Raw genomic sequence first — 11,433 nt, 5'->3', positions numbered from 1 at the left:
CAACTCCAAATCTCCTTTTATTTATAGAAAAAAAGAGCATTTTAGTAAAAGACGCTGAGAAAAGGTGCCACCTCAAGCAACCCAGAAGCAGGGCTGGAAGGTGGCGGGTGCCAGAGGGGGGTGGGGGCCGAAGGTCAGTACTGTGCTGGGGTGGGGAGGAGGGCAGTCTGGGCCAAGGACTCTCCAACCCCTGCTGGCTCCGGGGCCACCGAGAAGACACCAAGAGGCATCATCTCTGCCTCTGCTGTTGGATCCAGTTCTCCCATCCCCCTGCCGCGTGGCTGTAGGTCACAGGAGAGAAGGTCGGGAAGAGAAGAAGGGTCCGAGGGGAAGGGCTTTGCTCCAAAAGGCGATGCAAATGGGTGGGAAGGTCCATAGGGTGGGGGGGGCAGCACAGCGTTACGTGCGGGCATTACGTTCTGTCTCTGCCAGGCATTCTCTGACCAGCGCCCGGGCATGGATAATACCTAGGGAAGGAAAAGACACAATTACTGTGAACCTGTGGGTCTGTGACCGCCCACGCCGCCGGTCTGGTCCTTGCCCTTACTCCTCCTGCCCCCCCATGAGTGCCCAGGTGGGGGCTGAGGCACCACCCACCTCTCTTCAGCCGCTCCATGGCACTCTTGCTGCCGGCATAGGTGGGCCGGATCTCTTTGCCCATCTCTTCGATGACGGAGAGCAGATCTGTATAGGTGCTCTGGGAGCCCTGGGAGCCTGGGGGCTTCATGGCCTGGAAGAAGATGAGGTGGTGGCAACCTTGGCTTGCCCCTGGCCCCTGACCCCCAACATCTGGCCACAGCCAGACTGTGCCCCATCTCTTGGCCACTCACCTGCACATAGCCCATGGAAGGCGGCCCAAAGTCATTGAAGAGGGGGCGGAAAGGGGCAGCGGCTCCAGGAACTGAGCCGGAAGGGGAGGGGACACTCGTGGCTGCAAAGGATTGAGGAGGAAGTCATAATTAGCAGTGGCTTTCCTCAGGCCCCCCCCCCCCAAGCCCGCCTTCCCTTGGTCCCATGGGGATCTCCCATCAGAACAGTAGCTCCGGAAGGCTGGGCCTCGAGGGTCTGTGTCCCTGGCCGGAGCAAAGGGAATATTGAATCACTGTGACTGACTGAAAGACCCCCCCCCCCCCAAATGACACCGATGGCCCACCCTGCTCGTGGCCTTCCCTGGCTCCCTGACAGTGTAGGATGGTGTGGACGTGGCTCAACACCTTCCAAAGGAAGCCGAGAGGACGGGACAACTCTGCTCTCTTGAGCTCCCCGCACTTGAGTCCATTTTCAGTCATTTCTGACTCTCAGGGAGCCCACCTGAGGTTTTCTTGGCAGAAACTTGGGGGGTGGGGGTGAGGAAACTGAGGCACACAGGGCCGAGTGACTTGCCCGGGGTCAGGCTGCTGGGAACTGTCATCAACTCAGTCATCTAGACCGCAGGCCTGCACCCCGGAGCTGGGGGCCCCCCGGAGCTGGGGGCCCCCCGCCGTGGCCCTCTCGCGCGGCCTCCTCTCAGCCCCTCGGGGGCAGGAGGCCACGGGGTGCTAGAGTCGGGGGGGGGGCTGACAGGAACCCCAACCCCGCGGAGGGCCCGGGCCGCAGCCCCCGGCTCACCTGAGGGGATGGGGGTGCCGGGCCCCTGCGCGCTGGAGCCGGTCGTGCTGGTCGGCGCCGGCGCGATGGGTTTGTAGGACATTCCCAACTCTTCGGGAGGGCAGAGGCCAGTGGATTCTCCTCCGGATTGGCCGAGCCGCTGAGGAGCGCGCACTCTGATAGGCGCGCCGCCAGGAAGAGCCCGAAGTTCGCACTTGCGATTGGTGGAGGCGCACGTCACTCGACGCTCCCAGGCCGCCTTCTCATTGGCCGAGAGTCCCGGCCCGGACCTGAAGCTGATTGGCCTCCGCCGCGTCGGGCTTCGCACCTGTCTGGCCGTGATTGGCGCGCGGAGGACGACGCCTGCGATTGGAAGGTTCGGGGAGGCAGGCTAGCGCGCTCCTGGCCCGATTGGTCCGGGAGGCCGGAGGGCGGGGCCGACTGGCACCGGGAAAGGAGTCTCCGGTGTCGGGCCGCCTCGGCTCGCGCTGAAGGGCCCCCTCGGCGAGGCTCGGCCGCGCGCGCCCTCCTTCGGCCCGGGTGCGCTGGACCGCTCGTGCCTCCTCCGGCCAGCTCGCGCCGCCGCCCGCGCCGCCTCCGTGGCTGAGCCGCCTCGCGCTCTGGGGCCGCCGCCGGAGTCGCCGGAGACGCGCGCCGCCGCTCTCCCTCTTCGGACACCGCTGGGCGCGAGGCTGTGACGTCAGCCCGCGCCCCGCCCGACGCAGAAGCGTCGCCGCGCGCGGCCCCGCCCCTCCGGGGCTCGAGGCTCCGCCCCCGTCTCCGTGGCAACCGTCCCGCCCAACCGCCCTCCCTCGCCCCCCCCCCCCGAGACCCCCTGCCCCTCCCAGGAGACCCCGTTTCCTTGTCCTCAGGAAGCACCCCCTCGCCATTCCCCTAAGGGATTGTCCCTCCTTATCTACTTCGAGGGCCGCCCCCCCGAGATTCCCTGGCTTAGGACCCCCCAGAGACCCTCTCTCCGGCGCCCTCATCCTTCCCCTCGTCGCCACTAGGCGACCCCCTTGGTTCCCTAGTGAGCAGCTTTCCCTGTTTCCGCCTGGAGCCCCCCCTTTCCAGGAGCCCCCCTCAGTTTTGTCCTTCCAGAAAGCCACCCCTCTTTGTTCCCGCCAGGTGTAACACCCCCCTTATCCGCCAGAAGACCCTCTTCCTTACCCTCCCCCCCGCAGACCCCTCTGTTTGTCATCCCAGCAAGTCGCCATCCTTTCCCCCTCCCCATCTGGTAGATTCTCCCTTCTGGCCCCCAGGAGCCCTTGGACCCTCCTCCTTGCGCGTGAGCAGACTACCCCCATCCTGCTCTGAGAGGCTCCCCACCCGCAGCACGCCCCGACACACAGACACGGAGACACGCAGACACCCCGACACACACCCTCACACACGCGCAGACACCCCTAGAGACACGGAGGCCCCTATACACAGATACCCTACACACTAGCAGACACCCCTACTCACCCACAGACCCCTCTACACACACACACACACACACACCCCGACACACACCCTCACACACACACACCCCTACACACACCCTCACACGCAGACACCCCTACAGACACCCCGACACACACACGCAGACACCCCTACTCACAGATCCCCCCCAACACTCCCCCTTACACAGACGCAAGAGGAGCCCTTCCTCCTCACCACCTCTCCCACTTCTGCGCCCCTCACCCCCCATTGCTCTGCCCTCCCCTAGGGAGCTGTCCGTGCCACCAGAGCAGACCCCCCCAGCCTCTGGATGCTCCCCACCCTCGCCTCGCACAGTGCCTTTTGGGGGGCCTTTCCCCCCCCGTCCGGGGGCAGGAGTCCCCATCCCTAAGGGCGGCTTCACCACAGAGGGCGGGCCTCACGCTCCCATTCTCCCCGACCCCGCTGGAGTTTTCTCGGCAGATACCGGGGTGCTCCGCCATCCTCCTCCGGACGCTGAAGTGACTCGCCCAGGGTCACCCCGCTAGGAAGCATCGCCGCGGCGCCCTCGGTGGCTCCCTGCGCTCGCCGCCCCCCATCTTGGCCGCACTCCCTGGCTGCTTCGGACCCACGTCACGCGATCTCCTTGACCGCGACCGAGCCCAAGGCGTCTCCCGCGGGCCTGCCCCGGGGGTCCCGGTGCGGCTGCAGCAGCCCCGCAGGAGGGACAGGGAAAACTGAAGGCTCCGGGCCTCCGCAAGAGCCTTCCTTCCTCCTCCCCTCCCAGATTATGGACCCCCTGCCCACCCTGAGGCCGGACGACCGGACGTGGGGGGCCGAGGGCGCCCGGAGGGGGAGCGGGTGGGTTGGGGGTGCCACGCGGGGCCTGCGGAGCCCCTACCTCGGCGTGGGGACTTTAAACGAGTCATTTTCCCCCTTGGGGGCTCAAGTTCCACATCTAGACAAGGACCCCCAGAGGGGCAGAGGACCAAAGAACAAAAGACCCCCGGGTCCTCGGAGGGGCCGGGGTGGCCGAGCCCGGCCCTGGGGCTGCAGATGCGGGGAGACAGGGCCCCCCTAGCCAGCACCGGCCCTTCTGCCTGCTCTCCGTGGAGTGGGCCAAGCGGGAAGGGGAGGGGTCTTCTAGTCTGGCCTCCCTTTTGGGCCCCCCCCATTCCTTCCCGGGAGGAAGCCTGGTCCCACCCATGCTGCTCACCCCTTGAAGCCCCTGCAGCTCTTTCCTACCCCCCATTCCAGTTTCTAGGAGGGTAGGGCCATAGGTCATGGAAGGAGTCAAGAGCAGGACCGGGCCTTCAGGTCACTGTCCTTGGTCCTAGGCTTTACTTTCAGCCTCCAAAGAAGGGGCAACCATCTCTGGTGGTCAGACATCCAGAAACTTTATGACCCTTAAGAATGAGGACAGGGATGGGGAGGGAGACACAGGCCCACTGGGGAAAGGGGGACTTGCACAGAAGGTCCGTGGGGGGTGGGAAGGCAGGGAACTTTCCATTAAGACACCACATGGACACAAGGAAGGGGAAGGGGCGGTAGACTTCTGAATGAGGTCCCCAGGCCTGAGACTGGATGATCCCTCTGGTTGTGGCTGAGCTGGCCTGGTGAGACTCAAGCTGCTGCCCTCAGAAGCTCTTCCCAAGCAGGCGATGGGCCAGGTCAACGGGACATCATGCGTACAAACTCTGTAGGGGCATGGCATGGCCCTCAGCTCCCAGGGTCCCACTCTGGGAGGCCCTGGGGCTGAGCTAAATGCTTGACTTTGAAGTGGAGGGCTGTCTCACACCAAAGTGGTTATGGAGGACCCATCTGGAGCTACTGAACCGTGCCAGCCCAGGCTGGAACCAGACCGGCCTTTGGGGTTGGTAGGCAGGGGGGCAAAAGTAGAGAGAAAGCTGGATTCTGGAGCTGACACTGCACTTGGGATTGTGGTTTTCCATCTCCACAGGTTACTCACAGGTAACCAGGTAACCTCACCACTTGGAGGAGGCGGGGGGGGGGAGACTGGCTTTTCTAGGAGATTCCTGGGAGGGCTAGGAGGGACATCCTAGTCCAGGGGGTACCTTCAAAGTCAATGAGTCCATCCCCATTGAGGTCAATGTCATGCAGGATCTCGTCCACCTCCCGCTGGCTGAGCCGCTCTCCCAGCAGGGCCTTCAAGGCTGCCCGGAGCTCCCCCAGACTGATCTGACCATCTCCATTGGTGTCAAACTGGGGAAACCCCAGGAGGAATGTCCTCAGCCACAGAACCAGCCCCATGGACCCCGAGCTCCCCCTCTTTATCTCTGCCTCCCATCCCACACTTGCCTAACCTCACCTCCCGAAAGGCATCCCGCAGTTCCCTGACCCCAATCATATCCGCAGTCTCTGCCAGCATTTTGGGGCCCATCAGCTCGACGAAGTCTTCGAAGTCCACTTTCCCACCACCTGGCATCCAAGACAACAGGCTGGGCCTCCCAGTTCCTAGCTATAATTCATGCATAACTCCTTTCTCCTAGCTCCAGCCACCCCAGACTCCCCCCCCCCCCCATCCACTGCCCACTTGCAGAGGGCCATCCCAGACCCTGGCATGGTTTCCTCTTCTCCACCTCCTTTGGGCACAGGGCCCAACCTAGCTGCTGAGAGCCTCTGCCATTTCTGAAAATGTATTTTCTCTACATTTTCTCATTACCCCCACACCTAACACTGGCCCTGGCCCATTTTTTTCCCCTTTCTTAATCTGTGATTTCCTGGTTATAGGAACTTCCCAGCTTCCTCTTGCACTGCGAATCGGTTTTGTCATTCACTTGAGCTATTGAGAAACTCTGGGATGGACCCTAGACCACCTGACCAAGGGAATCAAGAGCTCCCTGCCCCCCTCCCCCAGCCACCTGATACACACAGAGTGGGCACTCGGTGCTGAGAGTGGGCACTCGGTGCTGAATAGAAATAAATGTGTGGTCTCTGATGTGGGAGTGGGGAGGGAGAAGGCAGGGAACTTTCCACAAAGACACCAAATAGACACAAGGAAGGGGAAGGAGGAAGTGGGCTTCTGAATGAGGCCCCCAGGCCTGAGACTGGAGGATCCCTCGGGTTGTGACTGAGCTGTGACCCCGAGACCTGTGGGGGACTGCATGCAGTCCATTCGTGAGGTGTGCAAAGAGCTCGACAAGCATTTTACCCTCACACAACCCAAGGCGGGGCAGGGGATATTGTCTCCTTCCTTTCTGATGAGGAATGGAGGCAGACAGCAGTTAGGTGACTTGCCCAGGGTCAAGACTAGGACTTGTCTGAGGGCCAGCCGGAGCCCAAGTCTAACTGATCACAGGTCTCTGGCACTATCCATGATGCCATCTAGTGGTTGGCTCTGTCTACCCAACCCTTTGGGCATTCCCTTAACCTCTCCTAGAGCCAGGCAGCATCCTTGTTCACCATTGGGTTGGTGCCCACTTCACCATGGAGGATTTGAAGGAAAATTAGAAGATGGACAAAGTAACAAGGAAAAAAAGGCATGAAACCCCAAGAGGGCCATCCTTCAGGGAGAGCCATGGAGGGGGGATGGGGAGGAGGCAGTTGAGGGTCCCTCCAACCAGTCTGGGGACCTACTGATCTGCTGGGATATCTCAATGAGCTCCATCTCTGTGGGCATGTAACCCAAGGTGCGCATACAGGCCCCCAGCTCACTGTAGCCGATGTAGCCATCTCTGTCTCGGTCAAACTCCTGGAAAGCGGTCTGTAGCTCTAGGGGAGGGACCAGGTGAGTGTCTCCCACTCCCTCCCATCCCTCCACCCTCCTAATCTGGCATCCATCCCACCCCCAATCTGGCATTCACCCCATCCCGTAATCCGGCACCCACCCTACCCCCTCATCTGGCATCCTCCCCACCCCTACCTCTGCTCCCTCTCCCTCTCCATATCCCCTTCAGATTTTTCTCAGATTCCTCGTCCTCAGCTCTAATGCCCTTCAGGTCTCCCCTTGGTCTATCCCTCCCTCTGTCTCACCTCACTACTTCCTCCCCCCTCTCTGAGTCCCAACTTACAAGAATTCTGGGTGTAGGAACAGGGGCAGGGAGGGGTTAAAAGAATAGGAGACCTGAGATGGGAAGGATGGAGATGATCAAGAGGCCTGCCCCAAGAGGCTGGGTCCAGTTTACCTTCTATCTCTTCTGGTCGCAGCTCCCTGTCCTGAGAGGGAGACAGAGGCAGGCTATGGAGGAGTGCTTGCCCCGGGGGCCACTGCCCTTCATGTTTTTCCTACTGCCCCTCCCACAAAGTGGCCCCTCCCCATCCTCTGCTCTCTCCCCTGCTCAAATCCTTCATGTTGGCTTCGGGGGCTTCCCTTCCCCCTGATCCCTCCTGGGCACTGCTGTGATTCCCTTTGGTTTCTGAGCTTTCCTGCGAGCCCAAACCTGGACCGGGGGAGCAGGGGAAATCAGGAGGGAAGGTGGGGTGGGGCCCATCCACCAGAGCGTCCTGTAGGCCCTTAGGCTTCAGGACAAGTCCATTTCCTAAGGGGCTTCCTTGTTTCATTTCTCTCTCCTCTGCTCAAGTCTTCCAGCATCATGGACCCTGTGGATTTCTCTATCCTGGGGTCTCTTCAACATAGCTCATTCACTTCAGCAAATACTTTACTAAATTGTCACATATGCAGTATGTCCTAAGCCCTGTCCTCCGGGGGTCTCCTCACTTATCCCTCCGGGTATCGTCTTCTGGATCATTGTCCTTCCTGGGTGTCCCCCTTTTCTTTCTGGGTGCCCCAGCCTTCCCCTTGTTCTGTCAGAGGCTAGGACAGAATCCTCAGCTGGTGACAAGGGTCAGAGAGAAGAACGGTCAGGTAGAGGACAGCACCCTGGGGAGATCAAGGGGTGTAGGGAAAGCAGGGGGCAGACCCTAGGGCAAAATGGATGGACCTGTGGCGGGCCAGGAGTGCCAATGAGTACATACGATCTGGGTGGCTGCGATGCTGGGCCGGAGAAAGATACAGGCTGGGCCCACCAAGCCCGTAAGTACTGAGTAGGCTTGGGACTGTGACTCAGCAGCCACTCCCTGCTCCTCTGAGATTCTGCTGCGGCAAGAGCCCCCAGGGGACCCCAACTGTGGCCAGTGGTCCTATGACAAAGCAGGGCATGAGAGAGTCTAGCGGGGGCCACTGTCAAGGGCTAGTTTGCCCCGCTCTTTAGAATAGGTAGCCCCTATAAGATGTCCCAGGGACACTTGTTGGCCCTCAGGGTCCAGAGGAGTCCTTCCTAGCCTGGCACGGGCACGGGCATTAGTCACTCATTCCCAGTTCTGGCATTTGTTGAAATGCTACTCTGTCACCTGGGAGGGGAAAGGCAGCCAGCTCTTTCCTATATCAACTGCCAAGCAGGTATAGCCCAGAGGACACCACAAGAAAACATATTGGCATTGGGGCCCAGGGTGGCAGGACCTGGAGATCAGAGGCAAGGTGGAGGGCATTATCCCAGTCCCAGGACCAGCGTGGGAAATTTAGAATTGCACCCAGTCTCAGCCCCTTGGGATGTGAGGCAACTCCTTAGAACATAGAATTATCAGGACTGGGAGGGACCTTAGAACATAGAACACGTCAAGGATCTTAGAATATAGAAAACAGAATATCAGAGCAGGAAAGGACCTTAGAATACAGAACAGGATGTCACCACCAGAAAGGACCTTGGAACACAGAACATCAGACCCAAAAGGACTGCATTTTACTGGCAGGGACTCTGGCTGCCACCCATGGGCCTCTAGCATGAGGGCCCACTTCCCAAATATCCTTATTTGCCCACAACTCTATTCCCCCAAATGGTGTCTCCCACCCTGACCCAGCCGCCCTTGAGTCCCCCCATATACTCTTCTCACCCACCCATCTGATGCCCCATCTCTTCTTCATTTCCTCCCCACAACCCTTCTCCCCTACCTTGAGTGCCCTAGGCCTGGGCCGTTTGGCACAGTTTCCCATGAGTTCCTGAACCATGCCAAGCCCAGGGGTCCTGAGAGGAAGTGGGAGAGCTGGTGGGTCTAGTCCAGGTCAAGTCAGTCTGGCCCCTGCCTGTTGTTCCCTCTGGTGTCCCCAGCTCCCTGATTGTGAGCGCTTTAGGAGATTTCACAGGGTTTTGTTTGGGAAGATTGGGGGCAGGTGGGTGGCACCAGGCCCTGGGGAAAGGGGCTGGGGCCCTAATCCTGGGATTATCTCTGTCTTCAAGTGGAGGGGGACAAAACTGCCCTGGGGGAGCAAGCTGGGGTCCCTGTTCCCCTGGAAACCTCTGCTTACTAGGGGCCCTCTCCCCACTGGGGGTTTTCCTCCTTCAGAATCCCCTCCCCCTTACTCATTCTGCTCCATCCTTAATCTCTCCACAATCTATAGAGATTTAAGTCTTTTCCAGAGCTGGGGGCTGCCTTCTGGGTGGAGACTGCTAGTCCCTAGGGACTGTGGAGTGAGGAGGACTCTGGGGGCTGGGAACCGCCAACAATGAGGGTTTCCTGCAGCCCAGAAGCCTCAGCTCCCCTCCACTCTTTCCTGAAGCTGCCAGAGAGCTTCTGTCTCTGCCCTCCCCCTCCTCACCACTGTCTCTCTTGCTCTCCTCCCCAGAAAATGGCCCAACCTAAGCAATCCCATTCCTAAGAGGGTCCCCCAGACATGAACCTAAAGGCTTCTCTTCCACCCAGAGGTCCTTACCGGCCCATAAGCAGCCTCAATCTGGGCAGCAAGCTCTTCAGAATCCTGGAGCTCAAGATCCGGAGGGTCAGAGGAGGGGCTCACACTCAGTTTCTCCTTTGTTCCTGATTCCTGGGGTCCTAGGCTTGCCAATGCCCGACTGGGTCCAGGCTCTTCCTCGGGAACCCTTGAGTGGTGGTCCTGAGGTTGGGCCATGGGCTGCGCCTGGCCTTGAAAGATGATGCTTCCTTTGGTCTTTGATCCTCTGGGGAGCCCCCATGAAAAGGCAGGAGCAAGGAACTCAAAGGACTTCCAGACTCTCAGTAGCCCCCACATCCCTTCCTATGCGCTCATCCTCAGCGGCCCGGCCTTAGCCTGAGCCTGCCCCCCACCAAGGGCCTCAGACCTACTGTTTCCAGGCCCCTTCCCCTTCTTCCCCGCCCCTAACCCTCCATTCTAGTCTTTGTCTCACTGCCTTTGCCAGAATCGGAGAAGGGAAACTCATCTAATCCCACCTGCTTCAAACCCTGGCAAAAACTCTCCAGAGCCCCCTCCCCTAACTTCCTGGGCCCCTTGAATTTTTGACTAGCTAATTCTTTTGACTTCAGCTCTGCTTCTTCATTGGTTAGGTTGCAGAGTCCTATCCCTGGACACGTGTGGGTAGGCCTCTGGGGCAAGGGGCCGGAAGAATGAGGAGCAGGTGCAATGATGGGGCTCCCTCTGGCCTTCCCTATGGCTTGGAAAGACCACATGGTGGGAGCTCAATGCTATTTTGGTTATATGTCACAATCCCGATCAGCCTTTGGGCTTAATTGAGACCTGACCACCTCTGACTGGCCCCTGCCCTCTGCTGCCTGCCTCCACCTCCATTAGGCAGCCCCCTTTGGTTCCCACAATGCATATCTAGTCCCCTCTCTTCCGAGGCTCCTGGTATCCTTCCCCAGAATCCCTCCATGCCCAGCCCCTCTCACCAGCCTAGGTTCTGGCTCCTTACTGTAGGACAGAATGAGGTCAGTTTGCCTCAGGCCCAGCCCAGCACCAGGCCCCTCTCATGTTTTATTCACCTGCCCCACCTCACTGGCCCTTTGTCATTGGGAACCAGATCCCCCCTCGAGTCTCACTGCCACCTGAGCTAGGTCCTGTCCTGCCCCTTCTGGGCCTCCTCCTCAGTTCAGGTCTGTGCCCTCCCACCAAGACTGCTGCTTCTGCCTTTGCCATTGCTACCCTGACCATGAAGGCAGGAGGGAGGCCTCTCTGGCCCATCCTTGGGGTGGTAAAATGGCCCAGAAACTCCCATTCCTCAATAGCTCCTCTACAAGTGTGATCAATGTGCCATCAATGAAAGCTTTCCCACATAGCCAGGATGTTCGTTCATTCACTCATTCACTCACATTCATTCATTCATTCATTCATTCATTCAAACAGCTTTGCTGGAATGTAACAGGAAACAAGAATCCCTGCAGGATCTTGCTCAGTTCTGGACCTACCAACATCCAGGAAAGACATTGGTAGACTCAGTTGAGCTCAGTGGAAGGTGACCAGTTTAGTGGAAGGACTGGAGATCTTGTCTTAGGAAGGTCAATGGAAGGAAATGGGGATGTTTGGCCTGGAGAACAGAAGCCTGGGGCTAGGACATGGCTGTTTTCTTCAAGCACTGGAAGTTCTGTCCGGGGGAAGAGGTAGGTCCCAGATGGCAGAACCAAGAGCTCCCTCCCTGAATCCCATTGCATTGATGTCTGTTTTAACGTTTCAAGTAAGGCAAGTATTCCCCATAATCA

The 11,433-nt window shown here is 59.4% G+C and overlaps 2 protein-coding genes across 2 annotated transcripts; both read right to left on the bottom strand.

Moving 5' to 3' along the window:
- Positions 1-2,203, bottom strand: CDK2AP2 (cyclin dependent kinase 2 associated protein 2). Its single transcript, XM_074230936.1, has 4 exons — positions 1,609-2,203; positions 831-931; positions 598-730; positions 1-467 (listed from the first exon to the last, which is right to left on the bottom strand). The coding sequence occupies exons 1-4, from the start codon at positions 1,688-1,690 to the stop codon at positions 400-402; spliced, it is 384 nt and encodes a 127-aa protein (XP_074087037.1). The 5' UTR covers positions 1,691-2,203; the 3' UTR covers positions 1-399.
- Positions 2,204-3,545: 1,342 nt separating this feature from the next.
- CABP2 (calcium binding protein 2) lies at positions 3,546-9,871 on the bottom strand. The gene is made up of 7 exons (XM_074231645.1): positions 9,677-9,871; positions 7,155-7,185; positions 6,607-6,741; positions 5,339-5,448; positions 5,085-5,232; positions 3,817-3,967; positions 3,546-3,714 (listed from the first exon to the last, which is right to left on the bottom strand). Exons 1-7 carry the CDS (start codon positions 9,869-9,871, stop codon positions 3,546-3,548), a joined length of 939 nt encoding a protein of 312 aa, XP_074087746.1.
- Positions 9,872-11,433: the final 1,562 nt, after the last annotated feature.

This window comes from Macrotis lagotis, chromosome 3 (assembly GCF_037893015.1).
Source record: "Macrotis lagotis isolate mMagLag1 chromosome 3, bilby.v1.9.chrom.fasta, whole genome shotgun sequence".
In the NCBI taxonomy this organism is placed as follows: domain Eukaryota; kingdom Metazoa; phylum Chordata; class Mammalia; order Peramelemorphia; family Peramelidae; genus Macrotis; species Macrotis lagotis.
This window is presented reverse-complemented; position numbering and strand designations above follow the sequence as displayed.